The 27,661-nt window shown below is 41.5% G+C and overlaps 1 protein-coding gene across 1 annotated transcript in view; it reads right to left on the bottom strand.

Moving 5' to 3' along the window:
• AGBL1 (AGBL carboxypeptidase 1) overlaps nt 1-27,661 on the bottom strand; it is a 267,540-nt gene that overhangs the window by 85,043 nt on the left and 154,836 nt on the right. The window contains exon 22 of the mRNA XM_058847276.1: nt 124-284. Within this exon, the coding sequence (XP_058703259.1) occupies nt 124-284 (161 nt within the window). The remainder of the gene's footprint in view (nt 1-123; nt 285-27,661) is intronic.

The raw sequence follows: 27,661 nt of genomic DNA, 5'->3' as shown, positions 1-27,661 counted from the left end.
TGCAGCTTTCAAGATGCAAATCTCAGCCATAGGGAGAGTACATTTCTGCAGTTTTAAACCCAAAACATACACCCACCAACTCAATTCCCACAGCAGAGCCCTCTGGACACAACAGTCACTGACCTTTGTGCCCGGTCTGTGATCTCCTCCTCCAGATCCAGCAGGAGCGCTGCCTGAGCCATCAGCTCCCTGCTGCAGGGCAGGGATTTGAGGTGCAGAATCAGCAAACCAAGGCAAAACTTGCTTCCCATCTCCTCCAGCTCCTGTGTCCCCAGCTGCAGGCCCTGATGGAGAGAGGCACAAGGTTTCATGATTCCAACATGTGGAAGTTTCCCCAAAGAATCATCTGTAAATTAACTAACAGCACATGGTCTACAGAAGCTATCCTAAAATAGCCTCTGTTTTACAGCAGGGCAAACAGAGGCAAATTGTTTAAATGTCTCAAATAAATTTTCAGAAGTCATTGTAAGAATTAGACTCGGACCCCAGGAGAATCTGACTGTAAATCCACTTTTACAAATCATCCAGTTTTTTTTCTTTTTCTCTGTAGAGGAGCTGTCTACCTAAGTAATGGAAAAAAATAAAGTCCTGTGATTAAAAACATTAGGTAGTGGCAAAGATAGAAAACGGAACTGGACAAGGGGAGAAAAGAGAGGAAGAGATCTTTAACAAGTTATGAATTGTTTTTTAAGAAAATCAATTGCAAAGTAATTGCAAAATAACAAACACCTCTAAGGAATTTCTCAGTCTGTTAAAAGCTGGTGGCACAAACAGGTTTTGGATTATCAACTCCATCTTTTAAGAGAGGAGTTCTCCAAGCTGTGGATCCTTGCTGATTGTGAATAGTCTGTGTTTGGTTTTACACCAAGGGCCTGCATCAGAGTAAGTCAGTGTAATTGATGGCATTTCATGCATCTGGTGAGAGGAGGGCAGGAGACAAACAAAGCTCAGATGTAGCAAAAAGAAACTAAAACTGCAGACTCCCTTATCTTTGGCACTTAGAGACCCCATCACCCATCGGGGCTGGACCAGCTCTGCCTCTGCCAATAACAGTCCTGTGTGGTTTTGCATCAAAAAACATCTCTGCAGCCAAGCTTCTGTGAGATTTCCAGCTCCATTCCCAGGCTGTTTCCTTAGCAACTCTCAGGAGTCCAGAATAAGCCCTGGCCTTAAGCATGGTGTGAGCTCCACATCAGCACAGCCTGCACATCTCTCCCCACTAGACATTTGTTAGTGAGCAGCTCATGGGTACCGAACACATTATAATTTATATTATAAAATATAATGTGTTCAGTAATCCATGACAGGGGACAGAGCTCTGCTCTTTTCCTATATAAAGGTATATTTGTAAAATGCTTTGGGATCCTTGGGTCTGAGCACCTCTGTATAGCTGGAAGATTATTTCTGAGCCAAAACCACACAGGTGGATGGAAGGAAGAAGAGATTTCACACAGAAATGTCTGCAGCTCTCCTGAGGAGTTGTTTGGTACATTTTTGTAAGGAGACAGAAACTATTGCACAGCAGCACCAAAACTTCCTCCCTAGCAGGTCCAGCATATGCAAATATCATCTGGCATAAAAAACTCCCTCTCTGATCACAAGTGCATTTTCCTATGGACAAGATATTGTAATTTAGTTTGTTTTTTGAGGCCCTATGAGCAAAGCAAGAATCCAGAGTTATGATTAACATAATCCAGAACTCAGTCATGTTCTGAGCATCTGGACAGGCAAGGACCTGCTCAGAAGAGCACACACAATCTGAGGAAACAGCCTCAGTGCTAGGCAGGGTCTAGGGCTGCAGGAAAATTGACTTTTGTCCTCTGAACAGTCTCTTAAGTGTTTTTATCACAGTGGGAAAATGTCTTACATCATTTCGACTCTACTCCTATTCACTTCTACACAAGCTTTGTCAACCAAAGTTGCAGCAATAATTTATAAGAAAAACAAAAATGGAGGGAGAAGTTTATAGGAACTGAGGGTTGTTAACACAAAACAATGAGAATACTCAGCTATGAAAAAAACTCAGATATGAGAATCTCTAAATAGATTCCTAAATGTTTTATTATTTTACTTTAAAAGACTTAAGATATTTTAGTGTGGCAGAGTTACAACCAGCAGGCAGAAGTGGTGACATTTCAGAGAAAAAAGTTGTCATTTCCACAGCAAGACAGTAATTTTCTCAGGGGCAAAAAATACAAAGAACATCTCAAGGCTTTCCCTGGGGTGCATCTCAAGGTCTTGCCTCTAAGATAAAGGCAACATACTAAACAGCTATCAAGGAGATGCAAACAGTGCCTGAGCTGAAACTCAGACTGTGGCTTTATGACTCCCTAGAGCTTTAGTCAGAATATGGAGAGGCCTTAAGAAATTATGAGCAAAAAATAATAATAATATTAACACTGCAACACACCTCAGAAGGCTGAGACAGTAACTGCTCATGCTCTGAACTCAGCTGCTGTACAATGGACCCGTATTGCTTTGATATTAGACAGCTCAGGAGTAACAGCAAGAAACTCAGCCAGAGGACTGCCTGTTAGCATATTTTATTCACTTCAAACACAGACATTTATTTATTTTAACTCAGGCAATTTTCTCTCTCCTTCCTCCCTCCTCAGTTCTCAGCAGAGGGAGAAGCTGGAGGTGCAGAACACGACTGCTATTAAACTGAAGCTGGGACAGGGCTGACACGTTGGGCTAATGTAATTGATGGCATCTGCCAGCAATGCCAGGACCTGGTGTAGTGCTTAATAATCAGTCCCACCTGCATTACTGAAAGGGAAGCCTGACCTCCAGGCATTCCCATGTGGCACAGCCAGCTGCAAAAATTTTGAGATTGTGCTTATAACTCTAGGAAAATATCCTGTAAGAAACAAAGAAAGAAGAAAGGCAGAAGCGATGCACTCAGCTTTGGTTGAGAAGCTGGTAGGAAGCACAGCTCCATGGCAGGGAAGCTGTCTGGGTGTTACCAAGTGACAATACATGGTCTGTTTGTCACAGCTGTGCAGGAGGAAGCTGCTCTGCCTGCCAGCATCTCCCCTGCAGTGTCCTGCCAGCCTGCATTCTCAGTGAGCCCATCTTCTCTGGCACGAGGCTTTACAGCTCTGTCCCCTCCTCTGGTCACATCGCTGTGACCACTGGGGCATGGTGCAAAGTGTCCCACACCAAAAGGAAGGAGGAAGCAGCACCCCTGCACCAGAAAGCTTCAGACAAGCTCATCAGTCTTAATTAGTCCAGCCTCAGAAACATGCTAACTAAACCTACTTTAATGATCAGCTCAAGGCTCCACACAGGTTTTGCTCTCCATTACATCAAAGTACGAGTCTGGACCAGCATTGGCTTCATGCACCACATTCCACTGCACAATGCAAATTGGTCCTTTGGGCCCTGTCATGAAATAATCTTCTGCAGACATCATGTTAAGGGGTAACAGGTTAATTGTTTCCTGGCTATTATAGAGAGTAATGGAGCTGAAAAACTTTTCTTAAACCCTTTTCACATTTTCATACAGACAGAATGGGAAGAGGTGATGCCTAATAACAGTCCAAGTTTGAGATATATTTATTTTCCACTGTAATACAAAACAGGGGAACAGGAATAAAAGACTTATCATTTGGCCTCAACACTGTCAATACAAATTTTCCTAAACAAAATTAATCAAATTGTATTGGAGAAACAGTTCATTCATGCTCGGCACTGGTGCATCAAATGAATATCCACAACTAAATGTTTCCAATATCTCTCAGCTTGCCCTCAAAATACTTCCCAGGCTAAATGACAATGTAATGGAAAAACTTTATTATTCATTACTCATGTGCTTTAAATACTCCAGGAGGCAAAGACAGCGATAGTTTTGTAACACAGATATTGTTGAAGGAGGTGGAAAGACTCCAGAAGTTAAATTAGAGATTTCTCCACAAGGGTAATGAGAATTACAGTAAAATCAGAGCTGCGAAATACTAATAAATACAAGTAGACAGAAAATTTCAGAGGGATCAATTTTTTCCTAAAGGAGATTTTTGACACAGAGCACGGCCACATCAGTGACCTAAAGCTTGTCCTGCTTTAGGTCACTGTTCAGTCCTTGGGGCTACAGCTTTTCCCTGCAAACCCACTTCCAGTCAACACACACACACACACACACACACACACAGAGAATACTCCCTGCATCTCAACAGCTCTACACATGCACAATGGCTATGCCCTAAGGCCGGGTATAAATAAATTGACAGTCTGGTTTCTCACTAATTCCATCAGTGAGCTCTCCCTCAGAATACTAATCAAAACCATTTGGAAGCTCTAGAGGACAAATTTAGGGAGCTGAATGAAACATTTGCTGCTTGGTGTCTGCAGCCTTAATTTTAGCTTGAGCCGGCCCTGGAGGTTACTGTACTTTCAACCCCTGTGAATGAAAATACACAGACACCTGCTGGGGAACTGGCTATTTGGACAACTGGGACAGCAGGGAATAATCCAGGTTTTCTCATTCCCAAAGATCCCTCAGCAGCAGGAATGGCATGCAAAACAGATGAAGTGGAGGGGATGGGAATTGGGGCCAAAACATTTCAAGAGGATTAAGCAAATGGAAAAAGCTGAAGATGCAAGGAAAAGAAAAGCAGGCTAGCAGGAATTTCTAGAAAGAAAGATGAGAGGGACTGGAGTTAGAGCCAGGAGATAAAAGGATGGGAGAGATAAAAGGATGGGAAAGAAGGAAGGGTTCTGGAGGTCAGTGGATGCTGATACAGAGAAATTATAACAAGAAGAAAGCTAATGGCAACCTTGACCACCTTGGCACCCTTGGGGAAGTGTGCCTTGCTCTGCACATCTGTCCTCATTACATCTGGTGCTCTGCCCACATGGTGAGGAGAAAAGGCCTGACTTGCTTTGAATCTCCTCACAAAACTTCTGCTGAGCTCAGCTGGTGTTTTGGCTGAGCAAACTTCAACAGCACAGAAGTAATTATTGTTTTAATCATTCAAATGGGCTCTTTCATTATTAAAAGATATGTATGTCATAGGCAACACTGTTCAGGGAACAGACTGAAAGGGAGGATGAAATACCTTCTCCTTCCAATCTGCTGGAGAAAGAGTCCTGAACAAACTGCTCATTGAAGAACTGGGGATTTAACAAACAAAAACTTGCTGCCAATTTCTCTAGAAAAACCAGTTGTTTAGGTTATGAATTCTCCAGTTCTATTGTGGGGAAAGGCTTTTTCCTTCTTTCCATTGACTAGCTATTTGTCTGACATTTCCATTTCCACATCTTTCCCCTTTCCTTCGCTGTATTTCCATAGCTGTTTCCTCCATGCTTTTCTCCATCCTAAATTTCTTCTCCTTCTTTGTTCCTTCCTTAGCATCTTTTCTCCTTTCCTTAATCATCTCCCACGAATGACACAGTGTATGTCAAGTTCATCGTGTGTCAGAAGAGCCAAATTTTATCAGTGTTGCACCTAAACTCTGTGTTTTCTTGGCCACTCTACCCCAACACTGATACTTTTATGCCAACAATTTGCTAACTACACAGGATGGCAGGATGGAGACAGGGTGGATTTAATTTCCCACCTCCTCGAAGACTGCACACACACTGAGGTAGTATCTGGACAGGCAATAGCACAGTAACATTTTTTGGTTTGGGGTCTTTTTGTCTGTGTTTTTGTTGTTTGGTTTTGTGGTTTTTTGTTATTGTTTGTTTGTTTTGTTTTTCTGTTTGTTTTTTTTTCAGTTTGATTTTTGGATTTTGTCTGGTGTTTATTTGGGCCATAATTGTGATGGGTGGTCATGCTGGAAACCAAAAGAGAATGACAAATGAGGGTATTTTCCACTGATGCAGACAAACCATGTAGAAAGATGCTATTCTTTACAGAGTTCTTGCTTTCCAATAAAATTGAGCAGTACATCGGTTTTCTGTCTCATTCATTTCCTTGTGACATGCTGGGGACCTATTTTAGGCCCTGGATGAACCTGGACTAAGCTTATCCCTCTGTGCAGACACTGAACAGCATTTCTCCTTGTCCCACGATGTCTTTTCAAACAGCACTGAAGAGGCTGAGTGAAGGCCAGGCCAGAACTGCACACCTTAGTGGAATCTGCACTGTTTCCCAGCAACAGGATCAGGAGTGCCTCAAGTTCCTATCTGAGGACTGCAGACAGTTTTGGGGAGGAGAAGCCTGCCTGTACCATCCAGTGAAGACATGACAGTCCAGAGAGCAATCTTTTCACAGCAGACCTAACCAATGCCATGGTGACACCATTATTTTAAATAATAAAAAAAAAACCCAAAACCAAAAACAAACAAAAAAAATCCAACAAAATAAAGAAAACAAAAATTAAAAAAACCCACCAAATTCTAAAGAAAAAAAAAATACTGTTCCAGGATACTTAAGCTGCCAAGAAACAGAACTAGCGAGTGTTCAAGGAATTCTGAGGCAGTGCAAGGAAATAAAGCAATTACCAGTTATTGGAGACTATCAAGTGCTTTGTTGAAGAAAGCACCTTTCTTCCCCATGCTCCCAGTATTTCCAACAGGCTAACTGGTATCTGATGGTGCCTTCAAAACTGATCATCATTAGTCTCATCATTACCTCCTCTCACACATGTTCCCTTTCCTGCTATTTGAACTCTGTGGAACATGGAACAAGTCATAGACAGGTTATAGGATGAGGTATCTGGAGATTAGGTGTGAGGTGGGGTTGTAAGTATGTCTCAGAATCTGTGTCAAATGAATTAGCTTCTAAAAGCAGTTTGGGAAAGCAAGAAGCTGAAATTTTTCAAATCCTAAATTGGCAGCCTAATCCCTGGATGACTTTTCTTCCCCTCTTCTTCCACTTAAAAGTTTGCCTCCATAAATAATTCTGATGAACAGAAAAGCAAGCAGACTCTTGGCCCACCCCAGCCTTTTCATCAGCTATGAATTTACCCAGTTTGGCCATATTTCACTATGGGTGTAAAATAATTTTCTAAACACGGCTGGTGATCATCACACGCGTTGGCAAAAATGATTTATTACACTTATCTTGGCTAATGTAAACGTAGATGCTTCTCAAAGTGTCAAAACCACTTTAAAAACTCTCAGTAAGGTATTTATCTTCATAATGCCATCCACAGTGGGGATCCCCAGGTTAACTGTGTGTTAAACAAATAATCAGCTGTTGCATCTTAACTTCATGGAATGGTGACACACATTTTTATTACATTACACAACACTTTGTTATTTTTTCCGCATTTTTCAAGCATTTAAATTGACAAGTACATTCTATTGTTCCCACCAGATAAGAAACATTTATTGACCAAAATGACAGAGCAAGGTTAGTGTGCTTCAACTCCCCATCCAAAACGAGACACCAGGATCATGGAACCTTTCACTTTTGCAGCAACACAGGGACAGAGGCACTAGAACAGATTTAGTGAAAGCCAACACAGCACGACTCAGAACAGCCCAGCTGCTCCAGCACGATACCCCGCATTGTCTCCATCCCTCTGCTGCCACACTAGATCACCATGGAGCCTACAAACCACCAAGACTGTGTCTTGACCTGGCAGCAATGTCAGGCAGATAACTCAGGTGGGTTCTGCTCCCTGCTGTGCTGCCTCCAAGCATCCCCAGCACTGCAGAGCCTCCCCCAGCCGGCGCTCGCTGTTTCTGCCACACGCTGCTGTGCTCCCTGCACTGCTGAGCTTCACTCCTTCCCTTTAGAACTCAGCAGCTCCAGCATCCCCAATGCTTTCCCCGGATTGAAGCTGCCTTCCAGGCCACTAAACACTTTCATCTGTTCCCTCCAGCCCATGTGCATCACTGCTTTGTCTCTTACAAAGAAATGACCCATAACACACACAGTACTCCACAGGAGGTGTTACCACTCACGTCTACAGGGATATTACAACATCTTCCAAGGCTCCCTGTTTCTTCACACACACAGGCATCTTACTCACTTTTTTTCTTTATTGCTGCTGCTGCTGCACATGGCACAGACATCTTTATCAAGCTGTCTTTGTAATAGCTACTTATGTTTTCCTGAATGGTTAGAGCTAATTCAGAGCCCAGCCATGTGTCTGAATGCTTTAAACTATTCCTTCAAACACGCTGCACCCTGCCACTGCCTATGTTTCATCTTCCATTCTAGTACCCACAATCTTTCAGCCCTTCTTCCCACGGTATAATTTGCATCAGCTGCTAGCAGCAGATCTTATTATCTTATTATCTCCTTGCCTTCCAGTCATTCAAATTATAAATACTGACCAGCACCCATTCACAGAGTGGTAACTGGATTCAACTTACATTTCTTTCCATCCCAGTTTTGCCTTTTCCTACCCACTTTTCCCATGCTTTTAACTTGGTTTTGACTACACACAGACCCTTTTAGTTCTCATTTCATAACTCCCAAAATTTCTTGATTTTTTTTTTCTTTTTGTGGGAGCCTCTTCTTTCACCAGCCATGGCTCATCAGGGATGCCCACTGATACCATTCTGCATGAAAATTGGCCTAGATTCACCCTTGAAAGCCATGAATGAAACTTTATATACTAATTTATAATTTTTCCTCTAGCTCCTGTATTTTAAAAAAATAAAAATCATACATTCAATGCCCTATCAATTCTATGAATATTCTCAGTCATTGCATTTCCTTCTGCCAGTGTTAGTCCAGGTCCTGTGGCTGTGTTATTGGTGGTTCTCCCATGACATCAAATAAGTTTTTTAACATAAAGTATCATATTTATGATTATTTACCTTATTGAACTTGGTTTAGACAGTCAACTGCTGAGTCTGCAGGCCAGTTTTAAAGATTCCTTTTTAGTAGTTCAATTTCTTAATTTCCTTACAACTCCTACAGGAAAAAAAAAAAACCCTGGGCTTCACCTAATTCTATGAGTTACAACCTTAATCAAATACCAAGTAACAGAGCAGACAATGTGCAAGCACTGATTTGTGTACAAAGCAGCCAGCATGGTCCCACAGCATCCTGCTCTGTTCCCATCCTGGCTGCCTACAAGCTCTGCCAGGGAACCAGTGGCTCCAGAATGCATCCAAATCTCAGCCTACACAAATTCTTATTATTCCAGTCCTTGGAGTCCCTTATTATTTTCCAAATCACACCTTGAAGCATAGAAGCTTATTTCTTTCTTCCAGGTCTGTCTGCTTTCCAGAAAATCCCTCATATCCTTCTGCCAATGGCCTCAGAGCAGAGCTTCCACCTGGGGGTGGCTTTTCTGGGCACATCAGATGGCACACAGCACCTTCCATGGTGGAATAATTGCATGCAAATGTCCAGAAGAGATTATCCTAAGGCCCTCTGTGTGTCTCCTGAAAAACTTACTTTAAATAGGCCTTCACACAGACCCTCACAGGTGAGAGGTAGGGACACAGACCAATCCACAGCTCTGCACCTTCCTCTCCCGTTTCAGTTTTCATTACTGTAACCTTTCCTGCCTTCTATATCCATCCCCTTATTCTGATACATGTCAAGAGCTACCTGAGACTTTTTACCTAAATTATAAATGGCTCCCCCAGGCTAATTTCTTTTTTCCATATCACAAATTCTCTTTGGTCACCTTCAGCAAACACCATCAAAGCCAGCCTTCCCACCTATCCCTCCCTACAACCTCAGCATCAGTGACAGGAAGCAACTATGATTCTACAATTTATTGTATTAGCACTTCTAAAACAACAAAGGAGGCATTTGATTTTCCAAGCCAAAGGCACATGGGAAAGCACAAAAAGCATCTCTGCCCCGCTCAGATCAGAGGAAAGAGACACAGCAGAGGAGAGGGCTTCCCCCAGCCTGGTGCCTGCTCCCTTTGAAGAGGGAGGATGGAAGTACAAGCAAGGAGCTCGCTGGCTGTTCTCTTACAGGTGTCAGTGTAATCATTCTGACACAGGACCCTTCTTGCTGCTTGTCACATTTAACAGAGAAATGGACAATAACAGGGAAAATATGACCCTTTTTTTTCTTTCTTTCTTTTGAATAGTCTATACTAGTCACCTGGAGAATGGCTGATAACACTGAGGGTAATTCAGGCAAAAATACTGCAGGACCCTCTTTGATGTCTGCTCTGATTTAATATAGGTTCACAAAATGAACATGTAATACAGTAACACCATAGAAAGTTACAGAATCCATAAGAAAGCTGTGTCAGAGGGAGATTTCACCAGACAGTCCAAGGGCAAGTCACTAATCATTTCATTCAGCAGCTGGGTTGGGAAGGACGTCCTGCAGTGAGCCCAGGGATGTGATATCCACAGTCAGAAATCAAAGATCAAGAAGGTCCTTTCAGGTGAACCAACTGCCATTAGCCACTAACAAGGGTCTGCAGGCCTTCAGAGCCCAAAGGCTCATTTCATCACAGCCCACATGTCCAGTGGCACAAAGGAAACTGAGAGCCACTAAGACACAGATGCTGGATATTTATACCTTACATTTCACTGGAAGAAATTATTACTAAAAGGAAAGCAAAAATGAGTATCAAAACAAAGCTTCTGCTTTATTACAGGAGATAGGAACTTGTGGTGCATATCCACGAGGAGCTGATGTGGAGCATGAAGATTATTTTAGACATTTGGATGTATTTGCCAAGGAGAACATCGGTCAGAACTGGTAGCTGGATGAAAACTTTTGCAAACCACCTGTCAGTATTTTCCCTTCTCTAATACTACCAGCACAGGGTCAGTTTAATTCCTGCACACTCTACGTTTTAGGAGAGACAGAGACAAAGAAAATCTTTGAAGACTGTGAAGAACAGACTGAAGAAAGGGAGACAAGTTCAGAGACACGGAGCTATGGTGAGGAAAGGCAGCTCTCTCAAGTGGGGTAATTGATGTGACCTGCACATAAGCACACAGTGCCCCTTGTTCTGCCATGGACATGTCCACATTGACTTTTTCAGAGATGGAGAAAGCAAATGAAAAATGTTTCACCTCGAGAGAGCATCAGGTGAGAAGCACACAAGACTTGTAAAAGCAAAGTACAAGCTTCTGAGTCCTTGAAAATCCACTGGCCATTCACAGCAGAGCAGACAAACCTTATCAGCAGAGGAGACGCTGACTCCAGATTACAGGCTCTCAGGACTTTTCATCTTGCAGATGTACTACCTGAGAAAATTTGCATAAGAACATGCTGCCTTTTCTTAGGAGTCCTTTTATGATTTCTACTGAAAGTGATAATCCTCTGTTTGTGACATTGCAATCATTTCTGCTACAATCAAGTGTTGTGTCCAAAAGGAGGATTACTGCTTCCGTTTGGAAAGTGTATGGACTTCCAGAGGAACTGAGGAGCCAGTTCTCAAGAAAATAACCTTGGTAATAAGGAACAAAGAAGACAAAGATCTAAAAACAACACTATATATGATCAGAACTGCCTCTTCCAAGAGGCATCTGAAGCCCTTTAAGTTCACAAAAACTGATATTCCTACAGATGAGGGGATGGAGACAATGGAGACAAAAAAAGCGTCAAGGCATTCCTCTTTACTGTGCTATTCCAACATTCACTCAGATTTTTTCTTTGACAAGCTATTAATGTTTTAAAACTAAACATCACAGAGATATATAGAAAACCCAGAGCAGTTTTCAACTCCATCCTTTCAGCAGCGTCCTGTGGGGAGGAGCATCACTGCACGTGGTGCTGAATGTCAAACAACTCGCTTCAACCTGTGCCTCTGGCAGCTGCTCAGAAATCCACAGAACAAACAGTTAAGAAAAGGGGAAAGGAAAAAAGCCTTTGTTTTCATGCCTTTTTTTTCCCCAAGAACATAATTTAGTATGACTTTCCACAGAACAATTTGCATGGGATTACCCACCATGCACTGCATTATGGTAATACATTTCAATCGCTGATGCATATTAGACTGACAGTGCTAAGACTCTGTTAAAGGAAAAATAAATGATACAGGATAAATGATGATGTAAGACAGGACAGTAAACATTCCACACTTGTGTAATCTGCCAAAATTCAGTCTAAAACTGGCCTAAGAAAGAGAACAAGACTATTGTGCACTCTGAACAGCTTTAGGGAATGTTCCCAACTCAAGCAGAAAACAATACCTGACTGAGACATGGATGTAATCACAAAGGAATGGAAAGTACAACAAACCAGAACTAAGAGCTGAACAGAAGACAAGGAGATATTTTCTTCATTTCTTTGATTTCCCAGTGGGTAGCACTGGGGGGAATATTCCTTCTTGCCCATCCAAGGATGGCTTGCTTCACTGCGCTTCGCCACACACATTCACTCACTCTGCCTTCTGCTCCTCTCCAAGCCCTGCTGCATCTTCTGATGCTGGTAGCGATCCCTAATAGATCCTGGACAGACTCTGTGTTCAAAAACAGCTGTCCCAAAATGCTGAGCCTCGGGGCTATGTGGTCATAGAATCCAAACTGACACCTCCTTCCTGCACTCACGGATTGTGACTCAGCCCTTCAGCTGGGGAACAAACACTTCCTCCTAATGTTTTCCAGAATTGGTCTTGCACTTCCCATAGGAAATAGCCATAGGAAAATAGGATAAAATATTAACTCTCCCCCTTCAATCAATTCCACACACAGTTTTCCTAGTAATTGAAGCAATCAGCTATCACTCCTCAGAACCTAAACTGAGTGATAAGTCTCTTTTGGTATGCCATGAAGAACCACTTAACTGGCCAGGGGACTTTCCTGCAAAGCCCTCAGACAAACAGGAGCAAAAGGTAACAAGGAGGGAACAAGTGATAGAGCTGGTCAAGGGGAAGGTATATGCTAAAAAGCAGGATTTTTCCATCAAGGTCTTTTCATAAGTTCTCTCAAAGCTAAGTCACAGAAAAATGAACAAAATAAGGGTTGAGGCCAAATTATATTTGCTGAAGAGGAGTTATAGAGATTAGTGTATTAATTAATTGAGACAACGATGTCAGCAAGGGCCTGACCTTTATTCCTGCCCTAGTAACAGCTTTGTCCCTGGTGACTTTCAGCCTGCATGCTAAAGCCGTTTAGATACATCCCTCAATTAATCTCAGGATACCCTCTGGGAGGTAGGAGAGCAGCACTGCAAGCTTCAAGCAGGGATGCTGAATCAGAGGAGGAGTAACCTAGTCAAAGGCACCTCGTCAAGGGCATTGGCAGAGCTAGGGAGAGAGCCCACAATTCTCTTTACCTCTCACACTTCACCTCTCATGGATAGGAGCAAAGCTGTTTGAAGGTATTAATCTGGAATTCTGCCATATTTTATTAAAAAAAAAAATAAAAAAATCAGAGACTAACAAGAAATAAAGATTAGGTTTCAAAAAGCCCTCCACCGCAAAACCACAGTAAAGAATCTGGTTTAAAAAGAACTTGTATCATTTATGTTCAGTAATTAAAAGCCAGCAATACATGAAACTTGAACAAAATGGCAGATACTGCTGAGGCCAGGACAGCAGGAAGGTCTTCAGTCACATCCTGCTTCTCCCCTTTGAACTGAGACCAAGTCCTTCCCTCAGGCAGATGAACTCCCTGTCCCCTGAGCCACTGTGACAAAGGATCTCCAGAGTCCACAAGTGCAGCAGGATAGCAGGATATGAGGTAGGATGAAGAGCTGTCCCACACACCAGGGATGGGCAGGGGTGCAATCTGGACAGGCTCAAGAAGAAAATGTGCAACCACAGTTTTTCAGAGGCAGTCAGGGGACCAAAAAGACACGAGTTGAGGAGAGTGGTGATGCTCAAGGATGTTTGCAACACTGGAAGGTGCCTGCTGCTATCAGAACAGATGTTATTACAGTGACTAGGAGCCTGAATTTGTTTTGCCTCCCAAGCAAAAGCAGCGGACACATCAGCCCATCGATCTTGCCCACAGGCTTCATCAGTCCAGACTCCCATCAGACTGAGTTCCTGGCTTCCCTTGGGAACCCTCCTTGTCACTGCAGACCCACCAGTGATTCCTAGGCTGACCCCAGTCACCACCACTGGACCTGATCCTGATTCACTGGTTTGCATTCCTGGCTTGACCTGGTTCTGCTTCATCACCACGGACCTGCTTAGTGACCTGGGCTCTGGGTTGAATGTGCCCATCCTTCACAGGCCTGCTCACCCTGCTCAGCTGCAGGCTTGGCTGGCAAGGAGAGACATCTGGAATTAACTCGATTTCTCCCATTGCTAGGACTGCACTTAACTCTTCTCAGTGCAGGCTCCAAATTCTCACCACTCCAGATGAGCAATATTGCCAAAGCTGTAACTTGGACAAGAAAAATTGCTCCCTCAACATGTCTGTCCATCCCTAGCTGAGCTGAACCTGCCTGTCCCTTCCACTTCAGCTCTACAGTCCTTCACATTCAGTCCTGATGCTGAAGAAAGCTCAGGCAAGATCTCTGCTGTGGATGGAGCCCAGACTGGCACATACCCAGCTTTGTTCCACGCTCCTCCATTTAGAGGTTACAACATCCCAAACCACAGCCAAATTTCACTGCATTGCATTGCACTCACTTATCTGGCACCTTCTTGTCCATAGGGAGCCAACACCTGTCACCTTTCCACTGTCATATTTGAATTTGGTCAAAAAAATTTTCCAGTACAAATAAGCCTTTAACTTTAGGCGCCGAATTAATTTTCATTAAAGCCTGCAGGGTTACCTTATGTTAGAACCCAGATACAAAAATGGATTTTGTTTTCTTTTCCCTAGCTATTGTTGGCAAACATTAGTAATAGTGAGAGAAGCTATTTTGGGACTTTTATTGGCAAGTCTTATGTTCAGGCACTAAAGGAAATAATTGGCTGACAGTGGGAAAAAAGTGCTAGACGTGGCTTTCAAGAAAATACCACTTCTGCCAAGCTCTTTACACACAACTTCTCTGGGGAAAAACCCCAACACCAAACCCCAAAACAACAGAAAACCAAAAGACTTTATTAACTGCTACTAATAGAAGACATATCAGTGGGGATGAAGGAGAGAAAAGGGCACTCATGGAAAGTTCTGCCTCAGACTGACAACCACCAATGTTCAAGGACACATTTCTGAGGCACAGGTACCACAATTAAAATAACATGTTTGCCATGTACAGACACAGCAGTGCACATTTGCATACTTGGAGGTGTGAGAGAAAGTGTTTTGAACTAGTTCACTCATTTATGTGCCCACATTCAGTCACAGTCTCCAGCAAAGTTTGCACTCACAAACATTTCCTGCACACAAACACTCCACCAGTACAAACACTCACCTCCTGTGAGTCAGGAAAGTACAGGCAGGAGCTAATAGAAGTACACAGATTCGTATCTATTTCTCTTGTAAATTGTGCTCACAGTCTTCACTCATTTATTAACACTGTGCTAACAATTTCTAGTGATTAGTGTTAAAAAGGGAAAGCACGATCATGCAGATCTCGGTCCTTCACAAGTGAATTAATTACACTCAGCAATACCTGTCACCCCTAATACATACAAAGGAGTAAAACAGACTGTTTTCTTCTGTTTCCCAGGCATTTGCTTCAGTGTAACTATGATTTATTCATCAATGACCTAAGAAACAATACAATAAAATTCACTAAATGGAAACATAAAAATTAAGCCCTTTCCCACAAAGCCACGCTTTGAGCAGTACAATCATTCAGACTCTTTCAGACTCCTAATGAAAATCAAAAATGATTGGCAAACGATTTAGGAAAAATATAACCTGTTCTTTTTCACTTCTTTGTCTGGGTGTGGAGACAGTACATTTGTCAGCAATGGATGATGCATCTGATATCATGCATAATCATAAACTTGTGCTGTCTGGTGCCACTAACCTTGCTGTGCATCCAAAACCCAATTAGGATTACACGCAATCAGTGAAGATAAAGACTTTATTCAGTCCCCAAGTGTTCTTGTACCAGGTTTGCAAGAGCTGTGGGCACAGCTATTCACAGAGACTAAGCACCCACTCACAGACAAATCAGCTCATTACATGGGTTACACCTGGAATTATTCTCTCCATGTACCCTACTACTGATTTTCCCTTCAAGTGGAAAGCAAATTCTCTACAATCCCTATATAGAGAGGCTGAGTTCTGTATATATAACAAATAATTTTGTGCTGTTGTACAAAAAATGTGCCATGGGCAATGGGATTAAAAATTCTTAAGGCTTTATTTTTTCTTTTTATTTTTTTTTTTCTCTTTTCCTTTTAAATTCAAGAACATATACATAAATGAGATGAATTTTGAGATTATGCCAAGGCTCAATAATATTGACAGAGAAATATAGGTAAAACATTTCTGGTTGTCTTGGGAGCATTCTGGCTGTCTTAAAGGAGAAGGCCCTCAATTACTGACTCTGCCTTTTTGGAAGCTCTTTAAGGTTTAGATTCTGGGTGAGGAGTTATGAGAGCTCACATTTAATTCAGTTTATCATAGCTGTACACTCTCAAATGAAATCAGTGGAACTGACTGGAAAGAGAGGATATTTAATGAAGCACCTTGGGGCTTGAAATATCTGTTATTCAGTCTTCATGAAATAAGCCTCTCTTCAGAATTTTACATTCCCTTATTTTAACCAGTCAGGATCTCCAGCAAAGCCAGCCTGACCTTAAATGCCATCTGGACTGTAGTTACGTATTCCAAACACACCGAGAAGAGCCACATGCTTCTCATTCCTGGGCTATATGAGCAGATAATAAGCCAAATCTCTACCACAAAAATTTGATCCCTCTTCAGGCTGTCCCTCTTTTAAGAACTTTTTCACATGGATTCATAAATCCACCCAAGCATTTTTCTTTCTCAGAAAACGTAGCAAAAATGTTTCCAAAAAAGAGATGAGAAATCCTGGTAAGAGTTCTCCTTTCTAGCAATGGACTCACAAAAGGTCCCATCCACGCTCCACCAGTCAACAGCACATTCACTATAGCAAGGTCTAGCCTTGTAATTAAGAACAAGGGCATGAACCAGCACCATTTACACATCTGTGGGATGCTGAGCACCTCTGCATCAGCAGACCTTCAGTAGGGTCTGACTCCACATCTCCATCTCCCATCTGAAATGGTCTTGCTGTGCCCTGCCACTAAATCTATCCATGCAATTTTAAATCCCACAATGTTTGTGCTGACAAAGAAGAAGACATGTTATTTCATGTTAAGAAGACATGAAAGTTCCTTTCCACCTTTCAATAAACATCATATGAGCAGTAAGGAGGAAATATTACAAGGGATAAGCTGTTCTCCCTTGCCCTGCAAGCAGCAGGTAACAGCTCAAAGCAGCAGATGTGACAGGCACTGCCTGTGCTGGTTTGTTTTCCACCACCCCTCACATTATTGAACGTGTTATTGAACAGGATTGTTCATTGTGAGGGGACTGCCCCACCCTTCTGCTCCCATCCTGGGTGGAGGAAGGGATGGGACAGGACCTCACAGGGCATTCATCTCCTTTGCTGTGCTGTGGGCTCCACAGGCAAGCAAGAAGTGCACAAATGGCAGTGTTGTGAGCATGCTGTCCTTCAGAGGCTCTGCTGCAGTCCTGTGCACTGCACACCTCCACTCCAATTAGTTACAAATGGAAGAGAACTGAGAGACTGAATTCCCCCCAGCTTTGCATTTATTAAAAGGTCACCAAGGAAATGTGGTTTTTTTTTCCTGTGAACAGAGATATCAGAAGCTAATGAAATCTGAACTCAGTCACTGCTGCGTGCATTTTCTTTTCAGTCTTTAGAACTGAGCTTCCTTTCCCTTTCACAGGCTACTACAGACTCCCATATGTGCTATGGCAGGAAAGATTTAACAGGAAGGCTGAGGTTATTCACCTCTGCCTTCTTCCCACCCTACCTGCACTAGCAGGTGTGACAGTGTCACCTGGCAGCAGAATGACACAGAGCTCATCATAATTTTAGTTGCACCTTTCCTGGTAGGGACCCACAAGGAACATCTGTGCGCATTCCACATACTCACACAAGGTACATGCACTCATGTAGTAGAATTATAAAACCATTTAGGTTGGGGAAGAGCTCCAAGGTTAAGTTCCATCTTTGTGTTAGACTCGGGCAATGCTGCTATCAATTACCTGTGTTTCATGTTCTGTCTATAAGCAGAGATAAATGTACATTCACACACGTACACACAACCTTCTGCACACCTTCTTCCAAGCACAATCTCTCGTTTGCACACAGCCAGAATAAGCAAATCCACAGGAAAGTCATAATCATGTACATCCTGTCACTCACCCGTGCTAAAACCCCTACAAACCTGCATGCTCTGTCCCCAAGCACACACCCTTCCCGACCCCCTTCTCTAGGAATGCAAGAGGTCTGGGAATCAATAACCATTTACAGACCTTCAATCCACCACTGTCAAGTTTGTTCTCCCCTGTTTGCAGTGACAGACAAGCAGAGTAAAGATGCAGGCCATCAGTATGCAGAGGAGGAGAGGTGGGCACTGTGTCAGCATAAAAAGCAGGAAGACACAGCTAAATCCAGTTGAGGTTGTTCTTGCCTCCTGCAAGCAACTGAGCAGAGCTGCCCCTGTCCCAGAAATCTCCTGCTTTATTCCCAGGACATCAATGCAGAACAGAACAGGGCAATAACCACAGGCCATTTTCCAGAAATAGCAAATGTACATCAGAAAATTCAGACAGAATCCCATTCACCTGTTTCCAAAGCCTAAGCAATGACCTTACCCACATAAAAATGTGCTACATGTTCAGTATAATACAAAAATGACTTGATGCCATATCCTACAGAGGAGACAGTGTGAAACTAAACACACTTCAGGAACAGCAGAACCTTTAGAACTCTCAGGATGCTTTGCTGATGTCTTAAAAAGAATGAATATGCAAATGCAGTGCACCTGAAAGCAGTCAATACCAGTGGATTTCAACCAACTTTGCAGCATCCAGAATAACCAAAAATCTGACAGCATTCCCAGAGTTTGATATGAGCTCTAACCATGTGCCTCTGTCACAGCCCGCAGCCTCAGCTGCAGAGCCAGCATCCGAACATCCCAGAGCTACTCAAGATCAGCCCACAACATGGCCCAAAGCCCTGAGTTTATCACTGTATCTATATTCAGAGATCTCAATTCTGCATTACAAACAAATCCTATTATGCCAGGCCTGAATCTCTCTTGGGCAGAGACTGGCATTAATATAAATATAATTATGGTTGTTTAATAAATGTACAATGTCTGCTGATCTATCTCGTTAAATTAACCACAAGAGTGAATTTTGTATTAGTCCTGACAAGGCCTGCTTTCAAAGCTGACATTTAATACCAGGCCCCAGTATAAATCATACTTCAGGGCACAAAAATCAATTGATTTGGTGAGAACTAAATGTGTGAAATGATAGAAGCAGTTTTGGTGGCTTGTTGAAGGTACCCAGCCTGCTCAACACTTTTACCTAGAGCTGATCAGTCAGATAACAAAATCAAGGCATTTCTGTGCATGTGGAGTTAGCAGGGTTGCTCCTGACCCAGAAAAATCTTCAATGCTCTGACCCCTGGAAGTCCTTCCAATCACTGAACATACTGGCCTGATCAGAAAAGCGACCTTTCTGTCGTTCTTTCCAAGCCAGCCTGAGCTCCACTTTCAGATCCCATTTATTTCATTCTCCCTCACTGGGAGAGACAGAAGGGCTGCTCTTAAAAGGTCATTACAAAATTGGTGTCCAGCTGCCTACTGCACATTCACAGTTTCCATCTTTCTTTGGTGGAATGGTTCTGGTAGCACAGGCAACAGGGCTGACTTCAGGTGCCAATTCACCTGGGCACAGGAGAGCTGAGGGTTGTGAACAAGTCACCAAGCAACTCAGGCTTGTTTGTTTATGTTGTGTTCCAGGGTTGTCTCTCTTCCTCCCCATCACTGCCAGCCAGCGAGGCATTCATGCTCTGGGCCATCATGACATGGTTATGCAGCCCTTCTCCCTAACTCACACTACAGATCCAAACCCATTCCTCCTCAAGGCTAGAAAGAAAAATATGAGAAAGGCAGTAAAAATAGAATTGAAAGTATAATATAATTTAAAAAAAAAAAAAAAAAAAGAGGGCCAAAGTAAACATCAACAGAAATGCTAGATTCATACTCCATTGTTTCCAGGTAGAGAGAGCAATTCAAACCAAATAATCTCACTCAACTCTCAATTATCTTGCAAGATAAAATTATTTTATCAACCATCACCTTTCCCTCCAAACCAGAACTAGTCTCTGCACAACCTGATGAGCAGTACCTTTTAAACAAATGACCACTTAAAAAAAAAGAAACTATGAGCAAATGCAAAACTGTCCTTATGGATCCTGTGGCAAAACAAAATCTATATATCTACTTTAAATTATATTTTATCAAATAAGTAATCTCCAGCAGTATTAAGGTACTGTAAACTGGACAAAATTTCTAGGCTTTTTTTAGCCCTGGTAGTACACAGCTGTACATCTCTCCCAGAATAATTTTACAGTATCTTCCTCAAACTCATAATATCTTTTTTATTGCTGCATTGTATGAATCTCTGATTAAATTTCATTGTGGAATTCAGTCATTACTTCCAGCACCCCAAAGGAAACTTCCTGCTTTATATATAAAGCTAAGAGGAGGTAGAAAACAGGAAGAGATTTGGTGAGAGATGTTTTGAGAAAGATGCTTTGTCTGAGACAAGACTTCCTTGTGAGACTGTGACAGGCTACAGGTGACCTTTCTCAGGAAGAGCTGCTCAGCTCTTGGCTGATGTTTTTGATCAGACCCCACAATAAAAATACCCTTGCAAAATGAGTCCCTTCTGCCCTACAGGGGATGGGGGCAGTTCTATTTTCAGTGAGTACCACTGCTCCTGGGTTGTGCAATTAAGTCTCTTTCTGGCTCAAGGAACCTCTCATTATTTACACAAAATATTACATCTCTTACATGAGAAGCAGGGACAAGTTCAACAAAAGACCTTCTAGCAATCTAAATCCTTGCTTTGAAGCAGGCAGACTGGAATCTGAGTTTTCTTCAGCCAAAAGAGTGTAGTGACCTGCTCTGTGATCAGCTGTTTTCAATTTCTGCAAGTTATTTTAAAAGGCTGTGTTTTCACCCTAGTGCAAAATGGGAACATTGGCTTGAAATATCAGAAGTTTTCAAAGACAACACCTACTTCCCCCAACTACATATCAATATTTTTATCTTCTGTGGCAAAAGGTGCTGAGAAAGTGTTGACTGTGGTGATGATGACGACAATAGAAAACAAGGCAAAGCATCTTCAGAGGTGTAAGTCCTAGCACCAGCCTAGTGAGAATTTGGTCTCTTTAAATCCCTAAAGCAAAAATGTTGTCCTAGGACTAAGTACACAGTCAACAGAGTAGAAAGTTTCCCATTTCTGGGTCAGAAGAAACAAACTGAATAACTCTGTCTTACAGATGTCAATCCATGGTAGATAGAAAAGGTTGTGAAAGGAAACAGTTTGTTCCCTTTGCTCTTAGCCCAGTGACCTAATAAATCCCAGAGGAAGAAATGATAAGGGCAAAGATAATCAGCATTTAGTATCATCATTATTGAAAACACCCAGGCAAGAACTATAATCTTTGAAATGATTAACATGGTAATGGGTAGAAAAAGGAAGTACTCTAACAAATTAAAGGCACTACTTTAATTAAGGCATCTGTTTAAAAATCTTATCCATGCAATAACTTCTATAGTAGTGTTCCAGAACTTATTTTTTGGTGATGGTCACAAATGCTTTCTTACTGTTCTAAGGACTGACTGCCATGATTTTTTACTCTTCATCTTCTTATATACAACATTACAATATATTTTCCCTTTTTTCTTTGTTCAGGGACAATAAATCTGTGCTATTATTCTTCACAAGATTATTTTCATGAGCCACATTTAGGGAAATGACCTCTACTGTTGTTTACTCATTACATTCAGAAGTACTAGTAAACAATTAGTGCTAACAAACAAGAAACTGAGACTGAAATAACAGAGACCTGTCTCACTATAATCAATCACGTAGATTTTTCATCAGTATTATGAGTCACTGTCCTCTACATTAATTATTACTTTCTTTTTGCTACTCAACCAGCATCATTTTTAACCGAACATGTCCTCAATTCTTGATTAGAGAATTGTGCCTTTTTGGATATGTAGCAAAATCCTTTTTGGAAAAGGACTCAATTTCTATTCATAATACTTCCATTTTTTTCCCCCTCTTGTGGTCTGCTTTAACTCTAATATTTCTTCAGCTCTGAAAAATCACCCTTATTAAGGAAAAAATATACAAGCAAACGTGTTAATAGGAACACTGTCCCCTGCCCACATTAAATGTAATTGGGTCATGATCACTGGTGTCTAGGTAACCACAAACTCCCACAACAAAGATTAATTCATCATTTCCTGTTACAAAGCAGTCCAAAATAGAACTGCAGTGGATACTACATCTTTTGTGCTACAAATTAGTCATCTGTAACGTTTGGAATCTTTAATAGTATTTACTGCTGCCACACGGAATCTCAAGTAGATCTCACCCAAACTGAAGCCCATGGCTACACATTTATTTTTTCTGCATGGAACACAAGTGCTTCTGAGGTAGCTTATCCCATTTTCTGCTTTAATTCAGTGTACCAAGGAGGATCATTTCCTAGCCTTTGCCATCCTACCTGCAGACCTGAATTATCAGTAAATGAAGATGCAGCACATTGTCATTCCCCTCATCCCAGCCAAACACCCCTACTGCCTTTTCTGTCCTCCCCATGCAGGGAGCAGACCAGGAGCTGGATGTGTTTAAATTCAAGAATTCCCAAAATTATCCTAGCAGGTTCTAGTACAGCCAATTAAATTACAGCTTATCAACAGAGATGATCTCTCAATTAGTCTTGCTCATCATTCTTTAGCAGTAGTGTGGAGACATTTGAGAAATTATTGCAGCTGCAGTTTTTCCTGCACTGGTTCAGTTTATTTATGACAAGCTGTTTGAGTTTGAACTGCATTTTTTTCCCCTCTACCATTTCATGAAAGGTTAGTTCTCTTCCTCCAAAGTGCAAGGGACCCTCATCCATGCTCTCTCTGCGCATTGGAACATGGCTCACTTCTCAAAAAAAGGTCTGCTTCAGATCAATAATCATCTTTCATTCCTCCCTTGATTTACACCTTTAAAAAACTCTCTAGTAAAATCAAGATTTTTGTCCTTCCTTTTCATCAAAAAGGAAGAATCCTATCATATAGAACTCCACGTATTTCTCTGCCATCTGTTCCCAAAACGCATCATCCAAACATGCCTCTGCATCTCACACTTCTGGTCTAGACAGACAGTGCAGTGTCACGTTGTACTTGTGTTTACTCCTCTGTCCACTCTTGCTAAGTGAGGCTCATTTATGACTACTTGGTTGAAAATATCCCAGTGCTTGTTTGTTTTGCAGCAAAAGACATTGAAAGATATCCTTCTAATTCTCTGTAGAGAAGAGTATCACACATCATCAGCGTTGAATGTCTCTAAATTCTCTTCTCTTGGCTGTAAGTAACCAACCTAACAGTACAAATATTATCTTCAGCCTCATCAGGTCTGAGCCTTCCCTGTTTATGACAAGTATGCAAATGATTTCTGAATTGTCCCCAATATCTGTATCTCTGTATGATGCATGCTGTGCCAAAATGTCTCTTTCTAGACCACATATCTTCACTTGTAGATCTCCCACCATCTGGCAGCACAAGTATTCCTTAGACAAAAATTAGAATATAACACATCCAAGGCAGATCACAGCAGTTTTTTGAGTTTTATTTCATCATCCATATGCAGTATGCAATGCAGGGTCTTACTAAAGATAATCCATAAAACTTCAAATTCCACCCCAAACTCTCCTGCTAGGATTATCAACTTCTGTCTCTGAGTTCATCTGGCATAAGAATACCCCCACTTTACAAGTTTATCACACACAGAAGAACATATTTCTGCTCTGGTATTCAAAATGAAAGTGTTTACAATTTAGTTTGGTTTAATTTACTTTAGAAATGAGTTAAGCCAAATTTAATTAAGGCCACCTTAATTCTGCTTCAGAGTGTTGACATGTAGCTTAATGTGGTTTAGCACAAGAATTTCCACTTGCTCCTTTAGCTAATTCAGAGGCACTTTCCTGCATGTTCTGATATAGACAAACTATTAAAGAATTAAGCATGTTTAATTAATTATCAAAAAAGACTGAAAGGTTGCTTAGGTTGCATTGTGTAAGTACCTTCAAGAGAACAAACTCTAAGTTACTAAAGGTCTCTCTAAACGAACAGAGAAAAATAGCACAAATACAGCTAAAACATCAGGCAGATGAATTCAAATGAGAATAAGGCAATAATATTTAACAATTACTGACACCTAGAAAATACCAAGGGACCAGACAGATTTCCAATGCTGTGATATTCTCAAATCCAGCCTGGATATTTTTCTGTTTACACAAACACAAGTTAACGGGCTTTGTACAAAGCTGCCTGGGTGAAGCCCAAGGGCTTATGATGTTCAAGAGGTCAAACCAGAAGAACTAACAGTCTAATCTAAGCATCAAAGCTTCATGAATTTGTTATTAAAATTCTGTTTTCAGTGCTTAATGCCTTTCCCAGCAACTGCAGCCTTCCCTGCTACAGGACAGGCTGCACCTGGACATGGCAGAGGAGGGCAGGAGCACAGAGCTCCCTTTGCTCTTGCTGTGACTCTGGAATATTTGTCCAGTCTTCAGTCCAGACTTGAGACAGAGTTACAGAAAGGCAGAGAGGCTGTGGAGCTGCCCAGGACACTGTTATCATACCCAAGGAGCTGGAGTAGGAGCAGAATTTCCAGATGTGGTCTCGTGCAATGCCCACCTTCTCCGGCTGGCAGACCTGAGTCTTACTCGAGGATAAGCCCACCACCCAGCACAGTCTGCAGACACACAGGCATTATTTATGATGTCTAAAGCACCAGGCAAGGACACAGGCTCTGATTCAAGCAAAAAAATATCAGCACCAGGTCAGTAAGGAAGGAATTTAGTACTGTCAATGCAGAGAAATTATAATCAGATCTGCTCTACTGGGCAACTGGAAACCATTTGTGTGGTAGAAGAAAAATAGAGAAAAGGTAACAATTAGTAAAAGCACACCTAGAAAGCAAATAAATCTGAATTGGAAACAAAACAAGGAAATGAACCAAACAGACAAGAGGTGGGTAGAACAAGGATGTATCTGCAGATCTGGAGACTGAAGAGAATGAACAGACCCTCTAGTGTGATTTTAGGGGAGACCAGACCAGGGCACCTGGATAACACAGTAGGTAACAGAGGCATGAGGATGGCAGTGGGTGTAGATACAGAGCTGACAGACAAGCAAACTGGGAACTACTGCAGCTATGGGAAGCACATTTTACAAGGACACAGAAACCAGCAAAAGGAAAATTTGATTTAAAAATATAGTTTATGCTTAATAACAGATAGCTTATACATATTATGGGCATCTGGTAGAATGCACTGCTGCAGGAAGCCCTGTCTGATAAAAGATTACAAAAGAGAATGAAAAAGTGACATAATTATTGACAGAGAACGTAGCTCGTTATTCCAAGTGTTGAAAATGATAATCAGGGCTCATGGTGAAGTGTTTGAAGCAGAGGAGAGGCAGGTTGGGCTGGTAGGATTATTTCCTTTCTGTGTCTTAGTGTAATTGAATCAGTTGCCTTACAGGCAGGTTTTGTTTTCTTCAGAGCTGTGAGGAAACAGTGTCTGCATGAGGCAGGGTACCTGATTATATGGACCAGTGATCTGATCCAGCATGGCAAATGTTATGATCCTAAGAGGAGAGAAATTCATCTTTACAGAAAATCCTGTAATCAAAATCTTTGAACTTTAGATGCTTCTAAAAATCCATGTGTAGTCAAAGGCAAACATGGCTCTCTTAGCCTGTGCTTTTCCACCTCCCCATTCTTATTTTCCATGCCTGAGGAGTTCATGATGAGACTAGGAGCTTCATCAAAGGGCAATTTTCAGCTGCCAAATAGATTTGTACAATAAATCCACACGGGGCCAGATTAACAAGCAAGAGAGACATCAGAAATCAAAAAGCTAGCTGCTGTAATTCCCAAGAAAACTTGAAAGGATGATGTGCAATGATATTTGGGCTTTTAAAGGGGCACCACCAAAATGCTGCGGGGTTGGTTTTCATTAGGAACGTTCCTTTTCTGTTCCTTACCTTTCCCAAGAGGTTTTTCTTTAGAAGACTGAGATCCCATGGACATTCAAGGTCATGCCACACCAGATTTCTTAGAGGATTTCAAATAAAACAGTAACATTTCATCAAGAAAAAATCACATGTGTGTGTGTGACTGCAGTTGTCTGATTTGTCAGTATAATATTTTAAACAGAAAATGAAAAAAAATATCTTTAAACATTGAGTCTGCCCTGTTTTTATAGTTTTTCTGTTTGTTCTAATAATCTGTACTGTGAATGTAGTTAAGCCTCTAACATCTGAAGTCAAACCAGCTATGACCATAAACTGAATAAATACAATTCAGAGATTAGCCTGACCATAAATTGCTAGGCATTTTCAGCCTTCTGGCACTACAAAAGACTGTTTGACTTCTGAGTATGACAGCACTGATTTTAATACTAGGAGAGCTTGTTCCTCCTTACAGCACATGGACAAACCTACTCCCTCAATCATGAGGTGACAGCATTTGTTGTTTTTATGTCTCCACATGACTACATTGGTTTTGTTCATTTTCAAATGAGGACACAATAGCAGTCACTTGTCAGCAGGGTGAAAATACAGAGGTGAGCCATTGATTCATGTCTTGTTCCCTCACAAAATGCAATTTCTTCTCCATGCAACCCCAAGTGCGATAGCAAATAGCTTTTTTTTGCTTCAAGTGCCTGGGCTGCCCAGATTGGTAATGTCAAAACCTGGGATTCTTCCATCTAGTCCTGTTCTCTCAAATGCTGGAAGATGGATATGACAGGACACTTGCACTTCTATGCAGTCTTGTTGCTCATCCACTTTGTAGAGAAACAGTTTGATAGCCCCTGTCAGTACCTATGAACTGCTTTGTGCAGTACAGCTTTGGAATATGGGAAGTGCAAAAGCAGCTGAGGGGGAAAAAATACCATAAACAAACTAGAAACATCAGTTGTTTACAACACACTGGGGAAAAAAAGGAAATATAAAGGAAGATAAACATTCAAGACAAACATTATTCAAGATGATGCCTGTTTTCCAGTCCCCAGCCCCATGGAGGTTGCTGTGTCCCTAGGTTTAACAAAAAGCCAACTACCAGCTAGGACACACCATTAACATTGCTAACATCATAAGCAAGTGAAAGGAATGCAGGAGATTTTCAGGATTTGTTAGAAAAAGCTGTGCAAGGTTGAGTCCCAAGCAGAAGGGGTTAGCAGCAGAGCAAATGTTGGAAAAATTAATGATTTCTTCAGAGATACAAGATTTTGTTTATTAAGATTAAAATTCCCATGGGGGAAAAAAAAAAAGCAAGCTAATTTATTATTTTTAAAGAGAAAAAAACCTCTGTAAGAAGTCCAACCATTCTGTGAAATGCCTGTGGATAGATGGCTGTATATATGTAGATGTTCAAGTATTTATTTCTTTATGCTGTTGCTTTTAGTTTAGTTCAAGTTTTATATTGAATGTTTATACAGGGTTTTAATAACATTTCTGTTTACCTTGTGTCTTTCTTGACAAATTAACCTTTTTCAACAGTAACTATAAATTACATAATCACATTAGAGCATTAATTAAAGATATTAGTAGATGACCTATAATTAATATAAAATAATTACAGAAATTATTGTTAGTTT

This window comes from Poecile atricapillus, chromosome 11 (genome assembly GCF_030490865.1).
Source record: "Poecile atricapillus isolate bPoeAtr1 chromosome 11, bPoeAtr1.hap1, whole genome shotgun sequence".
NCBI lineage: Eukaryota > Metazoa > Chordata > Aves > Passeriformes > Paridae > Poecile > Poecile atricapillus.
This window is presented reverse-complemented; position numbering and strand designations above follow the sequence as displayed.